Source organism: Pan paniscus, chromosome 13 (genome assembly GCF_029289425.2).
Source record: "Pan paniscus chromosome 13, NHGRI_mPanPan1-v2.0_pri, whole genome shotgun sequence".
In the NCBI taxonomy this organism is placed as follows: Eukaryota; Metazoa; Chordata; class Mammalia; order Primates; family Hominidae; genus Pan; species Pan paniscus.
This window is the reverse complement of record NC_073262.2, coordinates 60975256-60994028: the sequence shown is the minus strand read 5'-3', so window position 1 is coordinate 60994028 and position 18773 is coordinate 60975256. Positions and strand designations below refer to the sequence as shown.

Genomic DNA, 18773 nt, shown 5'->3' with positions numbered 1-18773 from the left:
TCTGAAACAATACACAAAAATTGATAACATTCATCTTGAGGGAGGGGAGCCAGATGCCTGGGGGAGTAGGTGTGAGAAAGAATTTTTATTGTATCCTCTTTCATTAAACCTTTTGAATTTTGAACCATATGAGTATTGTTTCTATTCTAAAAATTTTTAAAGGAAAAAAATTGACAAGGGTAAAAATGAAGTAACAGGAAAATGTTGGCAACATATCAGGTACAAATGATTAAAATCGCTAATACATAAAGACATTTTGCAAGTTAATTGAATGGTGAACAGCCAAAAGGAAAATGGAGCAAATGAGATGAAGATATGACTGACTTATCCTTCGTATTTTCAACAAATATTTATTGAACATTTATTGGCATAAAATATATAAAAATTCATGTACTCATGAAACAGAAACATGCTGAAAACCATAAACATAATACATAAGTATATTATACACAGTAGTGTTAGAAGGTGATAAGTGCTATGAAAAAATACAAAGTAAGAGAGATAGAAGGTGTTGGGGTTCTCGGGGCAGACTGTAATTTTAAGTAGATGTTTAGGGGTAGGCCTGGTTGAGAAAGTGACGTAAAAGTTAAGACAGGGTTGGGAGAACTAGTCCTGCAGATATTTGGGTAAAAATATTCCAGTCAGTGTTTACTGAGGCGGGAGTATGCCTGGCAAGAGGCCAGTGTGGCAGGAACAGAGTGACAGATCTGGAGAGTAGTAGAAGGTGGGGTCATAGAGGTGTGGATGGGGGGCAGGACATTTAGAGCCTTGTAGCCATTTTTAAAACTTCAGCTTTTACTCTGTGTGATATGAGAAGCTGTTGGAAGGTGTTGAGCAGAAGTGAGCAGAGTGACAAAATCAGACTTATATTTAGCAGAATCACTTTGGCAGTTACTGTGTTTAAGATAAACTGTGGGGCTGGGGGTAGAAGTGCAAGAAAATATTGGACACTTAGATAAAGTAATCCAGTTCAGCTCTTGGATATATTTTAAAGGCAGAGCCAACAGCACCTGTTGACAGATTCAATGAGCCATGTAAGAAAAAGAGAGCAACAAGAATAGTTCCAAATAGTTGCTTTTTGGGGACTGAGCCACTAGAAGGATGGAGTTGCCATCAACTTAGATGGGGAACACCGTATGTGAAGCAAGCTTTGGCTGTGGAGAAAATCCGGGGTTGAGGTTTGGACACGATGAGGTTGAGATGCCATTAGGTATCTGTGTAGAGATTGTGTGGATGCAGTTGGCTATATGGGTTTGGAATTCAGGAAAGAGCTCTTGACTGGAATTACATGGATATGAGTCATTAGCATGAGATTGGATGTGATCACTAAAGTAGTGAGTAAAGAGAGAAAGGAGAAAATCAAAGACTGATCCCTTAGGCCTGCCAACATTACAATGTCAGGGACAAGAGGAAGAGCCAACAAAGGACACTGAGAAAATGTCTGTGAGATATGAAAACAAAGAGAGTGTAGTGTCCTGGAAGGCAAGTGAAGAGGAAGTGGTCAGTCCATTGAATACATGCTGCTGGTAAGTAAAATACACTGATAATTGACTGTTGGCTGTAATAGAGGTTGTTGGTGGCTTTAGATGGAGGTTCAATCTTCATTGAAGAAGTGGAAGCAAATGCCTGATGGAATAGATTGGAATGCGTAGGAAAGGAATTGAAGATGATGTGTACAGATAACTATTTTGAGAAGTTTTTCTGCAAAGGAGAGTAGGCAAGTAGGGCCAGGCTTTTATGTAGTTATTTGCTTTTTTTTTTTTTTTTTTTTCCAAATAGGAGAAGTAGCAGTGTGTTTGATGCTAGTAAGAGTAATCTAGTAAAGGATAAACTCTGAAGATGCAGGCGAGAGGGGAATTGCTGAATGATGTCTTGGAGTTGTAAGGAGAGTTGGGATTTAGTACACAAGTGGAGGAATAAGCACAGATGGTTCATCTGCTACTCTAACAGGTGAGGTTGCAGAGTATATGGTGCAGATGCTGGGAGGGGAATGAATAGATGTTCATGGTGGCAGTCTGTGGAACTCTGGCTGGTAATTCTAAATGCAAATGACTAAGAAAGTTATAAAAGCCTCTCTACTCATCAAAGCAATGAAAATTTAAAACATACTCAATTTTTTTCCTATAAAATGGTAAAACATTGTGTCCAGAGTTTTAAATGGTATGAGAGAAATGAGCATTTTAATATATAATTGGTGTATTTGGAAGTCTGACACCATGTCATCAAAAATCTTTATAAATGTGAGTACTCTTTGTCTCTTTAGATATGATCTTTAAGGAAATAATCAGAGACATAAAGTGGATATTGGCTACAAGGGTGTTCAACATTAAATTTTCTTTCCTTAGTGATGGCAAAATCTTCAAAACTACCTAAAGAGCCAGCAAATAGGGAATGAGCTTCATCAAGTATGATATATCCACACAGTGGAATACTACACTGACATTAATGATTATATAAAGGATATTTCTAATGACACAAATGGTTTGAATATGTTGCTATGTAATTAAAAAGCAGGCCACAAAATAGTTTATAGAACATGGACTTTCTTTTTTTTCTTTCCTTCTGAAAGCGTTACATCTATATATAGCCACAGAAAAAAGACTGAAATGTTATTCACCCAAATAAACAATAAAAATAGTTATCCTGGGCCAGGTGCAGTGGCTCATGTCTGTAATCTCAGCACTGTGGGAGGCAAGATGGGTGGATCATTTTTGGTCAAGAGTTCAAGACCAGCCTGGCCAACATGGTGAAACCCCATCTCTACTAAAAATACAAAAATTAGCTGGGCAGTAGTGGTGCATGCCTGTAATCTCAGCTACTTGGGAACCTGAGGCAGAAGAATTGCTTGAGCCTGGGAGGCAAGCTGAGATCACACCACTGCACTCCAGTCTGGGCAACAGGGTGAGACCCCATCTCAAAAAAAAAAAAAAAAAGTTATTCCCAGGTGGTGAAATTATACAAAATTTTGGCATATTTTTACTTTCTATTTTTTAAAGCAAAAATACATGTTTTTAAAAATCTAAGTTAAAGGGTGAAGAGGAGACCATTGATATTTAATGAGTACCTATTACATGATCTGATAAATACAAATGATTTTAACCCTCAGTTTACCCCATCTTAAAAGCTCTGTTTTACAGATGAAGAAACTATAGCTCAAAGGAAGGTGAGCAATTTCCCCAAAGTCTCTGACATGGTAAATGGTTGAGCAAGATTACATCTCTTCTGCACATCTGAATAGAGAGCTTTCCCCGCTTACCACACTGCTTCAAGAATGTACACATGCCAGGATGCTGGTAAATCAGGTTGAGTACCAGTATCAGCTGGTAAAACAGGTTGCCATTTCATAGAAATATGGTAAAAGCTATACATGTGAGCACATATGTAATTTTAAGTTTCAAGTTGCTGTATTAAAAATGTAAAAAGAACAAGGTGAAATTTATTTTAAAGTGTGTCTTATTTAATGCAATAGTTCCACAATATTATAATTTCAACATACAATCAATATTTTTAAATTAATGAGATATTTTACATTCTCTTTTTTCATATGAAGTCTTTGAAATCTGGTCAGCATTTTATATTTAGAACACATCTTAATTTGGACTGCCACATTTTTAAGCCACATGTGGCTTGGGGCTAACATCTTAGACAGCACAGCTTTAAAGAATGATCTCTTTTACTGAAACACATTTTAAAAACAATTTGACTACAATTGAACCTCTTTCTTTATTCAGTGTTTTTGTGAAGCTATTTAGATTCTATTTGGGCTGTATTTCATCGGTAACATGAAGACAAGTTTAATTGCCTGTTTGAGACTCAGATGAGATTGTGGCTTTAATTTCCTAACATTTGGATGAATTAATCATATAGATGAGACATAATTGTCTGATGCTCCATTTAGCTATGTCAGATATGAAGTTAATATGTGGAAAAAGCTAAAGAATGATGGCAAGTAATTTCTACTTAATAGTTTGATAGGTATATTAAATTTTATAATGTTAGTTTATAATTAATATTCTATTATTATTCGAGATCTGAATCTGAATGCTATTTAAAATCCATAATGATTTAACAATTTTCTCCTCTGTATGTACATTGCTGATGCCCATAGTTTTATATTTTCTCAACTAAATTATTTGAATTTTCCCTACTTGTTAGTAGGCTTATTCTACTCATTAGTAATATTTAAGATAACTATTTAGTGCTCTATGAGCTTTTCCTTTTGTGCATATTCCTCTTAATACAGAAATAATTCTATTTGTTAAAGAAAATTTTTAAAATACAGTTAGAAAACTGGAGAAGAAACTAAAAATTAATCTAAATTTCCAACACTCAGATATATCCTTCGGTAACATTTTATATATTTCAGATGTATGGATGTTGTTTATAAAAATGACAAAAAACTATACACATATCTACTGATTTTTCCTGTTTTGAATCATATCCAGTGTCATTCCTTTTTTCAATAAATGGTTACTGAGCTTCTTCTATGATTTAGGTCATGTATTAAATATTATTTTACAATATATTTTTAAATTAGATGGATAGTATTACAATGTATGACTGTATCACATACATTTAACCAATTTCCTATTTTTGGACAATTATTTTTACCACATTTTGATAATTGTTTTAAAAACTTGGAATAGACAATTTTGTCACCATATTTTGAGTAGTTCTATAATTATTCCCTTAAGATGAACTCCTAGAAATAGAACTGCTGAGTCAAAGGGCATGAAAAATTCTAAGACTTTTGGTAGCATTGGTAGATTGCCTTCCAGACAAGTAAAAACAATTTATGTTTTCATTAGTAGACTTTGTATTATTTGGTTCATCTGTACTTGGAGATCAGGGCATTGGAGATTGCCGTCATGTGTGAATATCATCAGTGTCACGTTCATGTTCTTTCTCTCTCTTTCAATATTTATTTGTGTAGCATAGCTCTTTCACTGTCCTTATGTGAAAGTTTTGCCAAAAGAGAAATCTATGCCTAGTTTTCATAATAAACCTGACTCTTCCCTTGTTTCAAAATAAACCATATTTCAAAATAAACTCTATTGCTAATAAAGATGAGATGGATAAAAGTCAGCATCAGAAGGCAACACTCAAGAAACACTGTGTGGCTTCACATAATTGTCTTTAAAAATATGTGAAATAAACAAATGCTTACATATATGACCGTCGCTTGATGAATACAAGACAGAAGAGAGAGGGGAAGGGGTATAATAGGTAACTGACATTTGCTTACTTGATGAGGTGACAACAAGTTAAAACATTGGAGCCCTAATTCCCATGTGACATTTTTCTCTGAGAATGAACTCTCAGAGCTGTTGGAAAGTTTCAGTGCCTGGGCATGTCCAGTCTCAGGTTCTACACTTCCAGTCTGAGCTGGTTCTGTGCCAAGGGTGATTAATAAGGAGAGAAGTTCCCAGAAACAGCAGCGTCATTACCTTATCTTCCAGTGTTCACGTAGTCTCGTTGGTTAGATGACCCCTCACCCAACATCCTGGGTCACTGCAGCTCCCATTTTCTCTTGTCCAACTTGATGTTGGGGTTTATATTTTTGGAAGGAGTGGGTAATAGTGTGGACCATGATTTTATTTTTGTCACATATCTTTAGTAGCTGTCTCTTAAAATACATCATTCATAATAACTACTTTATGGTTTTATACTCTTCCTTTAAACACCAAAAACCACATTTGGTGTTTATTCAACCTACTTTGAGTTTGTCGTGGGAATAAAACATTTTAAATTCTCTTAGATATGGTGGAGTGCCTTTTTTCAAGGGAAAAAAGGGTTCACTTTCTGCAGGATACCCTCAAAAACTAGTCTTAGAGTTTACCTTTGCTTAGTTATATTTATTTGCATGTTATGTATTTGTGAAAAGTATATCTAGGTATTTAAGAATAGCGGCTTAAATACCTAGTTTAGGTTTTTTTAGTAATATCACTGCAGCTTCACCTGCCTTTTTAATGTAATTGTTTTAGCTAGTGACTGCACAATGTAATGGTGCATGAGGCTACATTTTCAATACTTCAGGAAACTGAAAAATCTGGGTTTTATATGATGAAGGGGTGAAAATCATTTATAAGGGGTTTCTATTCTTCACTGGGTGTGAAATCAAATTAATTTGGATAAATATGATTGAAGAAAATGGAAACAGCAGCTTGATGGGTTTGTGTCTAGGACAACTGACATTTGTTATTGGATAATACAGAAAGAATATATTGTAAAAATAATAAAATATGTGTAGCTATATGCAAAGCCAAGATTAAAATTTTTATGGACAAGATTGTCAAATTTTAACATGAGAAGAATTTTAACACCTATTTTATATAACAAACCAATTGTTCATGACAACAACTTTTCCCTATTCTTTGTACCTTGAAATCCAATTGCAGTTAAAATATAATCTTTTGAGGTAACCATAAGAACGAACACTATGGAGAACAAGTAATGTAAGAATAACTACACCATTCCCAGGTTTATGTTTATTTGCCGTATTAGTGCCTATCGGAAAACATAAAGTTGAACATTGCTAATGTCTAAAAAATAAACTGAGAAGAACCATCACTCTTTTAATTCATTCTTATAATTTCTTAGTGATTACTTATGGTTGGTTTGAGATGACATTATGACATTTTATGTGGCAATTAAAATTTCAGAAGACCTTATGATGGCTAATTAAAATTTTCCTCATACTGTCCCAAAGAAGTAGGCCAATTTTATTACTCTTGCTTTTGGACTTAGAAAATTGAGTCATAATGTCTATATAAGGTAATTTTATTTAATTCAACTTTACTGCACTTTAAAATGTTCTTGTCCCCCCAAAAATGAAGAATAAAATGGTAACATGGAGACAGATTTTGGCTCAATATAAGGATTTAAAACATAGAGCAAATAATGTATTTGTAGATGATCTTGTCTTCACTGATTCTATTCATTTGAGTTTGAGGGGGTTTTTCTGGTCTTAAAAATGGCCCTTGGTGTTGAACATCATTGGTCTGCCCACAATCAGCTGCAGAGTATTCATCACTTTAGATGCTGGTCTCTCCCCGCGTTGGGTCTATATCTCTTTCATCTCTACATCCTTTCATAGTACTTTTCTTCCAAAGCAATATTAAGATGCTATGTTTAAAAAGCCATGTTTCTCTTTTTCAGTTTGCTGTCAAATTATCTTTAGCTATAAGAGAATACCCAATCCAACTCAAAGTAACTTACATAATAAAGGAATTTCTTATTTAACAAGAAGTCTAGAGGTAGAAAAGTCCAAGTACAGTGAGGTCTGGTGTTCTGCATTCTCTTGCCCAGCCTTCTTGCAATTTAGATGACTTCCTGCCAGACAGTTCTGCATAACAATGTCCAGAAGCAGAGAGGGACCTTCCTTCTTTCTTTGTGACTCTTTTTAAGAGCTAGGAAACCTTTGCCCCAGAGGACTTCCCCTCACATTTCATTGGCCAGAATTCGATCTTTTGTCCCTGTTCCTACCAAACACTTGTTGGAGAAACAGGAAGTTTGTGAATGGGTGTTTGTGAATAGCTGAAAATCAATCCAGATTCACTGCCAGGGCTGGAGATGGGGCTCATTTTTCCTGAAGCAGTGCCAAGTGTGGATGGAGGAGAGTGGATCTTGAATAAAGTCAGCATTCTGGTGGGCAGGAGCAGGGGTGGGAGCAATGTCTGCTACAGTTTTCTTTTCCTTACACTTCTTATGATGAATGTAATTATTAAAAACTTAGCATATGGGGTGGTTGAGCAATTACATCTTACTTTTAAAAGGCTATTTTAGGTGAGGTGCTGTGGCTTATGCCTGTAATTCCAGCACTTTGGGAGGCCGAGGTGGGAGGATTGCTTGAGCTCAGAAGAAGACCAGCCTAGGCAACAGAACAAGACCCCATCTCTACTGAAAATAAAAAATTAGCTGAGTGTGGTGGCACGTGCCTGTAGTCCCAGCTCCGTGGGAGACTAAGGCGGAAGGACTGCTTGAATCCAGGAGTTCAAGGCTGCAGTGAGCCATGATCACGCCACTGCACACTGGCCTGGGTGACACAGCGAGACCCTGTCTCCAAAAAAAAAAAAAAGTAAAAGGCTATTTTATCTCGGTCATGTTATTTTAAAACTTCCACTAGAAAACTACTGCTGGATGGATGTTTCAGAGACAAAGAGTGGTTTAAGAGGCTTGCCATCATCCCCACTATTCTACTTCCAAAAAATATACATTCTAAGTAAAAAAAAAATGAGCTTTCTATGTAAACTTCTCTAAAAAAAAATCTAAGTAAAAGCAATATGCTTGCTATTTGGAAAATGCAACTTCCAAATAAATCGCTTAGCCTCCTGTTCTGACCGGATTCCCAAAGCCATCACTTTTAGAACCCTGCTATCTTTTCATCATTCTTCAGAAGAATGAGGCTTTGGAATTTGGCACAAGTTTTGGCTTTATCCTATAGGTCACCTTTTTTTTTTAATTGTTTGTTTCAATGGATTTTGACCTTGCTAGTGAAAGTTCGCTTTATTCTGGTTGTCACCTTCCAGCTAAGTAGCCAGACTGGTAGAGCCAGGGACTGTGGAGGTGGGAATGGATCTCTGAGGAATAGAAGATGCATACCCAGGGAAGATCAGATTCTGTTGGTCAGAAATGGGTCTGGGAGCAGGGAGCCTCCTATAAACCAGACTGAAAATCAGACAGATTTATATCTGGACAGTGGGCCTGGGCTGGGATCATTGGTGGATGAAGAAACCAGGCTGATTAGATTGGGTGTTTGGATGGTTCTGTCTTGGAAAGAAAAAATTGAAAGGTGAAGTCAAGTTGTATATTACAGAGGGTCAGACCTGATGCAGCCAGACAAGAGGATGGTCTGTCATCCACATTAATTGAATGGTGGCTCACTGCACTCCTACATCTCTGTGAAGGAGCAGTAGGTGTCCCCTAACACTGTTCTGCTTTAAGAGATGAGTTTTTCTTCAGGTCAGGTTCACTATTGCATCAGCTAGCTTCAGGAGGCACTAATTACCATTTTGCCTGGAAAGCTCCTTTTCTCTGAGAAAACATAAAACAGCTTTCAGCCAGTTTGTAACCACAGTGTTTAGTTTCATAAACTTGTTTCTGTTGTTAAAGTATCTGTTACCTGTATATGTCTTGTTTACCACCATTGTCTGCCCTCCACCCCTAAATGTATTTGAATGTCACGGAACCAGAACCCAAGGAAAGTGGTTTAAACATGGCTATGAGGACCACTAGTAGCTAAGTTAATTGTTAGTCACTTTAGGATTTTTGGAATAATTCAAACAGGTAGAATTAGGGAGACAATTGGCTTGGGTCAGGGTGAATTTTTACAGCTCTGTTGTTGTTTTCTGAATTATCTGTTTTGTCTCACTTCCTGAGAAATCATAATAAAATGATATCTGTGATCGATACTATATTGTGGGGCAGGGGATGTTGAATGAGAATTGAATGGTAAATACCTCACCTTTTGTAGGCTGAAATTCCCTGAAGTGTTCAAAGTACTCAATAAACTTACAAATTGTAAAATCTTGGCAGGCTATGATAAAGATGAACATTCTAAAGCACTTTAAATTAGAAAGTTTAGACGGACAAAAAGGAATAGAAATTGCAGAGAACTGCTAAAGATTTTTTGTCTAAAGATTTTTTTTTGTAAATTGCAAAAAGCTTAGGACAATTTAAAAGTTTTCTTTAAAATTTTCTTTTAACGTAGAGTCATTTTTCAAATTCAGAAAGTAGATAAGAGATGAGAATATTTTTCACTGTCTGTGCAATTTAGCTTGTTCTGTCATTAGAATCACCAGCAAAGCAGTTGAATTCAACAAGAACTTTGAAAGGTAAAACCTAACCTTAGTTTCAGCTATTTGGTATAGATTTTTCTATACAAAAAAGATGAAGGTTTGATTTAAAAAGTGTCCACATTTACACTTGGAAATGCAAATATATTGAATCTGATTTTATTTTAGAAGTTCAAAGTGCATGTTCCTCAGAAGTGGCTACTTTGTTATTGTGATGAGACTACTATGTTTAAATATTCTTAGATTTTTACTATTCAAAGGCTCGGTATATATGTAGGTTATGTATGTAGCTGAGGGAGATTTCTCCCTTCCTCAAATGCAGCATTCTAATGGAGATGCAGGGCTGTTTCATTATTACTGCCTATGTGAATATTTGCTCCAATATTTAAGGCTGCAGCTCTGGAAACTGCTATAAATACATAACCTAAAAATAATAATATTGTGAGTATTTATATATCATTTCCTTTTAGCATGTTTTTTAAATTTTTATTCTACATGTACTAAAAAGTGACTTGCAATTTGAGTAATTTTGGTAACTGGAAAAAACTGTTGGGATGTGAGGCTTCTAAAATCAACAAGAAGGTCAAAATGGATATGGTGACAGTTCATGGCATGCTTGCTTTGAAATATCTGACTTTAATGTCTTATGATCATTTCATATGTTTAAGTGGTTTAATATTGTCACTAAAATGGCAGCTAATTAATACATTCAGGCAATGTATAAAAATGCACTGAGTGCCACTAATTCTTCTGCTGCTATATTTATTTATAGCAATGTACACTGCTTAATGTGTGCTTCTATTTGGAAAGCATTTTTGTAAATGTTTGCCATTTTCACTTTCTCTTTGAGGACAGCCACAATCTTGTACTGCCACTCAGTATGAGATATCATCAAAGAAATTAATTTAGGAGTACTTTTCCATTTACCAAAAGATTTAAACTATTTTTGAAAATTACGGGTAAGATTGCTTGTAGATTATCTTAGGGTAGGTTCTATTGAAACAAAGCTGAGACAGGGATTCCTAAACAAGAGATTTGTTGGGAGGTGCTCTCAGAGGGAGGGCTGTGAAGGAAGCCAAATAGAGGAAGGGAAATGTGTAAGCAAGAAGGTGTCAGTGGAGACTGGCCACGGTTTGCTCCCATGGGGAAACGCCAGAGTGCAAAGGTATCATAGAGTTGATCCTCTCTGGAGGCAAGTAGGCTGGCTTTCTGTACCTCCAGGTAGGTCAGTCATTGGTTATGGTTGGCCTTTGAAAGAGGGTGGGAGGGTAGCCTTCTCTAAAGAGGGTGGGAGAGGCAGCTCCTAGTTGGTCCATAGCAATTCTCCAGAGAAGGAAGGGGCATCTGCGAGTTATCTGCCAAGACTCACAGCATCTCGGTGATAGGAATTCCATCTAATAAAGGCGATGTGGGTGTGGTACCAACAGTATCCATTATAGAGGTGAATCACAATTTAGAGGAACAGAGAACTGGTTGGACCTAGCTTCTATTGCTTCCCCCTTCCCAGGGCACACACTACCCATACATCCACATTTATAATCAAATAAAGGTGGAAATTCAAACTTTTTTCAAGTCCTTTTGATTAAAAAAACATTTTACAAACATTAATGAAGACATGTACTTTAGTTCTATTTTTTTGTTTGTTGCTTGTGGTATGGTAATGCAGAATTTATGTGGCTAACTCTGCTATTAAAATGCATTTATGTTAACCTGAATGAAGATGGGCTGCTCGAGACAGGACCTGAGATGTTGTCCATGAAAACCTGAGGATGTTTTAAATGCCAAGTTTACTCAGGCAAACCTTTCTCCTGGCTTAATACTCCTATTTGTACTGCTTTATTTGCAGAAGCCTTTGTCTATACGTGCATAACTGCTTCAGACAGGACTGAAACACTTGGTGTGTTCAATGAATTCATTTCCAGTTCTCTCTGCAATAAATTATTATGTCATACTGAAGAACTTTAGAGTATTCCTCTTCCTGGTAGAACCTCCAACCCTCTTCTTTTCCCCCTATTATGAAACAGATAGGACTTTTTTCTTTGAAAAAGAATTTTTCTTTCTTGCTACTTATCAGAATAATAATCTTGTATGAGAACATTGGAATTCCCATCAGTGTCACTGATTTAAGAGGTGTTTTATTCTGTTTTAAATTGTCAAATATTTTTCAGGGGCATGGAAGATATATAAGAAATTCTTTGAAATGCACAGTTAACTTAAAGTATAAGACCATTGATATAGTAGAAATAAACAATGACAAATATCCTCTTGGATTAAGAAGTATTTGTTGCTAATAATATTCCCTCTGATTGCATTTGTATTTGATTATTCTAATTTATTAAACAGGAATAATGATATGCAAAATAAACTCAGAATATAAAAAGATATTAATTCAGTTTAGTGTTCAAACTGATATTGCAAACTTTTCACTCTGCACAAGACTTTGCTAATACTCTAGAAAGAATGCAAACCAGGATGGTGCCTAGGAGTGTTCTGAAATGAAAAAGGCCTTTTGGAGCATAGTGGATATGTTATTGGGAAGGTGACTTGAAGGGATCCTATTTGCAAATGATTTCTTCAGTGGTTTTAATGCCGTTGGTTATCTTTTCACTATCAATATTTAGTATTGCCTCTATGAAGCACTAAGAAGATAAAGTAAAAGATAATGTTAGACTTTCTTTTGAAGTCAAACCTTAAATAAGTCTCTTCCTCAGTCTGTCTTTATTTTCCTTTACATAATTGCTCATTTAACTGTCTACATTTATACTTTTCTCCAGTTTAGACATAGGAACCTTGTTGAATAAATAAAATTCCTTTTTAATCTGTATATATAATAATTTATTTTCCAATGTTTATTTCATTCATTGGTCATGATTTCTAAAATATTGTTTTAGGCAAGATAGAATAATTTATTTTTGAAATACTATGTCTCATCAAACTTAATTGAATTGTGCCTGATACTCATGGCAAGACCAAATAAAGAACTGAAGGAACCCATTGCATTAGAATTTAGAAGCTTTTCTGAAACAGACATTAAATTTGGCTAATGTATTTAAAATACACAGAAACCTTGTTTTGCTTCGTTACTATCACTTGCTAGTAGCTTGAACAGTTTGAGTCCCTCAAATTTCATGATTGCTCAATAATATGTTGTGACATTTTTGTTGCTTCCAGAAACTGTCAACTAAGTGAAGAAGACCACTGGATTTACCAGGCTATTTTGGATCAGTACCCTGGAGATCTCTTTGGAAGAAGGACTCTGTATCTGGACATGTTACAAAGATATTTTCCTCACAAATCTAGGCATGATTTGGTGAGTACTGGACCTACCTACATACTGGCAAGTTAAATTGTTTTAGTAGTCAATAATTATTAAGCAATGTACATGTATTTTCAATGGTTCTTTAAAAATTATTTTTTTCCTACCCTCTAGAAAATAATAGGGTTATATAATAGTTTGAAAGCCTGTGCAGGTCATTTTTCAAGTTTGTCCTGTCCATAACGAGGTGGGGGGCCCCCTCGGGCAGAAGTCACTCTCTGTGCCTACTTGCTGTGGAGATCTTCACTGTGGTCCCAGGGCTGCTCTGCTAGTATTTGACTCCTCGATGTCCACACAGCCAGATGCTCACCTTCAGGGGCTTTACCATCTCCAGGTCTTGCCTGAAAGTGAAATGCCTGCTCCACCATTCACAGAGCCTGCTCTACCTCAGTCTTTCTAGTCACAGGGAGGCCAGCACTTGCCCTGGGGGTGGTACTTACTTATCTCTTCCCCACCACAACAACTCTGCTTGATCCTCCTAGTTGGATCTGAAACACAAATACCCCAAGTACAGAACTCAGAGATGTGACTGATATTTTCCTAAAAAGGAACTGGGAAATTACTGTTTTATTGTTTCATTCTTTAGTCAACAAGAACACAAGGGCAAGAAAACAGAAGTTACCCTGTCACCAGTTAATTTCACAATAACTCACCTTATAACATACACGTAAACAAACACACAGACTTTTAATTTTTAAGTGAGCCATGCTATAGCATCTTATATACTCTGCATTTTTGTAATTGTTTTAAATTAAGCAAGTAATAATACTCACATGTATATAGAAGTTAACCATATATCAATCACGTGGAAACTCCTTGAATACATGTAAGAGTGGATGGGAGAAGTACTATTCCCATCCTTAGATGGAAAAACTGAAGCAAAGGTCACACAGCTACTGTGGCCATTTTCTCCCATCCTCTTTCATCCTCTTCACCTCTCCCCCTTTATTCGGTAACAGATACCTGTTATATAATAAATAGTTCACTTTGGATTTTTAAATCACTTTCATTTATTAAATTAGATCTTTCCTTTTGTTCCCTATTGATTCTAGTTGCTTCTGTGACAAGTTGTCATTTATAACTTGAAGATTTTTATATTTTCCTATTATTATCATGATAAAGATTTTTACATTTGCTTTTTTGTTTTTTGGTTTTTTTTTTTTTTTTTTTGAGATGGATTCTCACTCTGTCGCCAGGCTGGAGTGCAGTGGTGCGATCTTGGCTCACTGAAACCTCCCCCTCCTGGGTTCAAGCGATTCTCCTGCCTCAGCCTCCCGAGTAGCTGGGACTACAGGTGCAGGCTACCATGCCCAGCTAATTTTTGTATTTTCAGTAGAGTCAGGGTTTCACCGTGTTGGCCAGGATGGTCTCGATCTCTTGACCTCCTGATCCGCTCGCCTTGGCCTCCCAAAACATTTACTTCTTACATTAGATTGATTAGCATCCATTTCTGTGTGGTATATGCTTAATGTTTGACAGATGTTAAGTGTATTTTTGGCTTTATAAAACAAAGCTGAGAAGTTTACAGAACAGATTTTAGTAGCTGATACTTAGTTTAAGTGAGACCAAGTAAGTGGTTTTACTGTGTACCTAATTATACCTAAAGTATTATTTTAGGTGGGACATACCTTATCCTATTTGCTAGCTGCTTTTCTCACAACTCCTGGGGGTTAAATAATGTATTAAATTCAGAGTCATGGTCTATACTGGCAAAATAAAGAATTATTTAGATCAGTGACTCTCAACTTTGGAAGACACATGTTTTTCTGAGGAGCATTTCAGAATGACCCACAGAGGTTTTCCAGGCTACTCAGGTTCTCTCCGTTCCTATTCTTCCCTCCAGACTGCTAATTCCCATGGATGAGATTCACTGCCAAAAGGAGCTACTGCTGCCAATGTAGAAATGCCATGTCCTTCATGAGCATAGCATGGGAAGGGCTCAGTGTCATTGCTATTATTACTTTAAGTTTAGGCATCCTAACATCTGAATGTTTCAGTAATTAAGGGTAAAATTGTGAATTTTCAGGATTGTGGTAGCAATTTTTATGTTTATTAGCATTTTGTCTAACTGAAACCCTTGATGTAATTGTTAAAATACCAAAACTGATGTAAAGATGGGGTATTTTAAAAATTATGTATAGGGAAAATATTGCTTTCTGCTCATAGAATCATTACCATTTAGAAATGAAAGTGGTTTTAGCTCTTCCTCTCCCTCTCCTCCCTCTGCCTCTCCCTCTCCGTCATCTCCGCCTCCCGCTTTCCACGGTCTCCCCCTCTCCCTCGTCTCCGTCTCCCGCTTTCCATGGTCTCCCTCTGTTGCCGAGGCTGGACTGTACTGCCGCGATCTCGGCTCACTGCAACCTCCCTGCCTGATTCTCCTGCCTCAGCCTGCCGAGTGCCTGGGATTGCAGGCACGCGCCACCACGCCTGACTGGTTCTTGTATTTTTTGGTGGAGACGGGGTTTCGCCGTGTTGGCCGGGCTGGTCTCCAGCTCCTGACCTCAAGTGATCTGCCCGCCTTGGCCTCCCGAGGTGCCGGGATTGCAGACGGAGTCTGGCTCACTCAGTGCTCAATGTTGCCCAGGCTGGAGTGCAGTGGCATGATCTCGGCTCGCTACAACCTCCACCTCCCAGCCGCCTGCCTTGGCCTCCCAAAGTGCTGAGATTGCAGCCTCTGCCCGGCCACCACCCCGCCTAGGAAGTGAGCAGCGTCTCTGCCTGGCCGCCCATCGTCTGGGATGTGAGGAGCCCCTCTGCCCAGCCGCCCAGTCTGGGAAGTGAGGAGCGCCTCTTCCCGGCTGCCACCCTGTCTAGAAGTGAGGAGCGTCTCTGCCCGGCCACCTATCGTCTGGGATGTGGGGATCGCCTCTGCCCGGCCGCCCAGTCTGGGAAGTGAGGAGCGCCTCTTCCCGGCCGTCATCCCGTCTAGGAAGTGAGGAGCGTCTCTGCCCGGCCACCTATCGTCTGGGATGTGGGGATCGCCTCTGCCCAGCTGCCCTGTCTGGGATGTGAGGAGTGCCTCTGCCCAGCCGCCCCGTCTGGGAGGTGAGGAGCGTCTCTACCTGGCCGCCACCCCGTCTGGAAGGTGAGGAGTGCCTCTGCCCAGCCGCCACCCCGTGTGGGAAGTGAGGAGCGCCTCTGCCTGTCCGCGACCCCCTCTGGGAACTGAGGAGCGCCTCTGCCCGGCCGCCCCGTCTGAGAAGTGAGGAGCCCCTCCGCCTGGCAGCCGCCCCATCTGGGAAGTGAGGAGCCCCTCCGCCTGGCAGCTGCCCCGTCTGGGAGGTGGGGGGCACCTCTACCCGGCCGCCCCATCTGGGGGGTGGGGGGCCCCTCTGCCCAGCCGCCACGTCTGGGAAGTGAGGAGCCCCTCTGCCCGGCCACCACCCTGTCTGGGAGGTGTACCCAACAGCTCATTGAGAACGGGCCATGATGAGGATGGCGGTTTTGTCACATAGAAAAGGGGGAAATGTGGGGAAAAGAAAGAGAGATCAGATTATTACTGTGTCTGTATAGAAAGAAGTAGACATAAGAGACTCCATTTTGTTCTGTACTAAGAAAAATTCTTCTGCCTTGGGATGCCGTTAATCTATAACCTTACCCCCAAGCCCGTGCTCTCTGAAACATGTGCTGTGTCCACTCAGGGTTAAATGGATTAAGGGCGGTGCAAGATGTGCTTTGTTAAACAGATGCTTGAAGGCAGCGTGCTCCTTAAGAGTCATCACCACTCCCTAATCTCAAGTACCCAGGGACACAAACACTGCGGAAGGCTGCAGGGTCCTCTGCCTAGGAAAACCAGAGACCTTTGTTCACATGTTTATCTGCTGACCTTCTCTCCACTATTGTCCTATGACCCTGCCAAATCCGCCTCTCTGAGAAACACCCAAGAATGATCAATAAATACTAAAAAAATTGAAAAAAAAAAGTGGTTTTAGAGGTTACCTGGTGTAACTGCATCCTATATGAGGAAACTAAGGATTTATAAACATTAAATGACTTGTCCTCAGTCACCAATTAGCCACGGGTTCAGAATTTTGGAGGTAGTACCTGGTTTCTGGTTGCTATATTTACGATTAAATATTTGTCCCCAGTTTTTCAAAATCATTGGTTATAATTCATTTTCTTTTCATTTTTGTAACAATGACGCAAAATATAAGCTCATTTTCATAATGATAAGTATTCACCCTCTGTTATCTTTTCAGGTTGAACACGAGAAATATTGTGACCAATATCGCTTTGCTATAGAGCAGCAAAATATCCTGATATCAAATTGGATTAAAAATAGGAAAGACTTTATACAGAAGGCTGTGCTGACACTCACTGAGGCTTGTGCAACTCATGAAATGGAGAGCACGTTGGCTAAGGACAAGAAAAAGCAACAGGAATTGTGTGCTGATCTGAAAGCCAAGGTAAGATGCTACACAGGTGTTTCAGTATTTGTCTGGATATTTAAGAATCCATTTTTCCCTTTTGTTCAAACTCAACCTAAAGTTCAGTTTCTCTTTAAAAAACAGCCTACCTTTAATAAAACTGTTAGTTTGAACTGTATAAAATTGCATTTTTTAGGTCAAATACAGTCAATAATCAATAATTTCATATGGTTCAACCAAAAAGTTACTATAACAGGATGTTAATATCAAAGTTTTGATTGAGATATCCAATACCAACCATAGATGTGCACATCAGATTGAGGTGCTAGACAAAAATGCAAGTGTAATGATAAAGTTACTGTCTAATGCTGATCTAAAGACTCTTGGACTTCTCATTCACATCAAAGATAGCAAAAAGTTCAAATGAGGAGGAGAAGAGAGGCTTTATGATGAAATACATTGGGGCAAGCTTGTTGGGCTGTGTGTGAGTCCTCAGCGAAGTGTTGGGGAATGGATGGGGTTTTCCTCCTCCTCAGACCCAGAAATATCTAGCGGGGCTGGATTGAGGATAGCTTGGGGAGTTGGTAGGTAACCCTCGCTGTTAGAAGGATTGAGGACTGGAGCAATGCTCAGAGGGAAATAGAGGAGCTGCTTTAGTGGCAGAACTGTAAGTAAGAGTGGTTGTTGTGCTGGGAATAATTGCATTCCACAGGAGGGTCACAGTGCATGAGTCCTGGAGGCCCGATGTGGATATGGCCTCCCCAGGAGTGTTGGCCAGGGCCATTAAAAACAAATTGTATTGAGGTATAACATACTTGAAGTGCACAAATCTTAAGTTGATAAATGATATGGTAGGAAGATGATGGTGCAACAAAAAATTTTGTTCTCCTGATAGAAAACAACTGGCAGACATTAAGCAATACCAATTAAGAGCATATAAAACAAATGTCTTTGTTTTAAAACATTAGAGGAAAAATGTTTCATCTGCATTTTTTAAAACAAAAAGATATTTCTTTTGACATTGCATAAGCTTGAGACCTAAAAGGAATAGAAGCTGCATCAAGGCTGGTCTATCATGGGCTGCAGGGCTAATACATGTTTCTTCTCCATCTTCAGGCTGGTAAGAAACACACAGGGGCCAGGGGCCATGACAAGTTATTGTATTCCTAGTGTGTTTATATTCATTTTGCACACATTATCATTAACTGTTGAGCTATGCTGAAATTGATATTTTCCTTATATTGTATTGCACTGAGGTAAACGTACATGTAGTAAAGTGCACAAGTGCGCTTTAGG

The 18773-nt window shown here is 38.4% G+C and overlaps 1 protein-coding gene across 7 annotated transcripts in view; it reads left to right on the top strand.

The window, feature by feature from the left end:
• Window positions 1-18773, top strand: part of CCDC148 (coiled-coil domain containing 148) — a 463587-nt gene that overhangs the window by 137724 nt on the left and 307090 nt on the right. For all 7 annotated transcript variants that reach the window (XM_055108604.2, XM_008958127.6, XM_003832701.7 and 4 more), the window contains 2 exons: window positions 12966-13104; window positions 17310-17516. In XM_055108604.2, the coding sequence (XP_054964579.1) occupies window positions 12966-13104; window positions 17310-17516 (346 nt within the window). The remainder of the gene's footprint in view (window positions 1-12965; window positions 13105-17309; window positions 17517-18773) is intronic.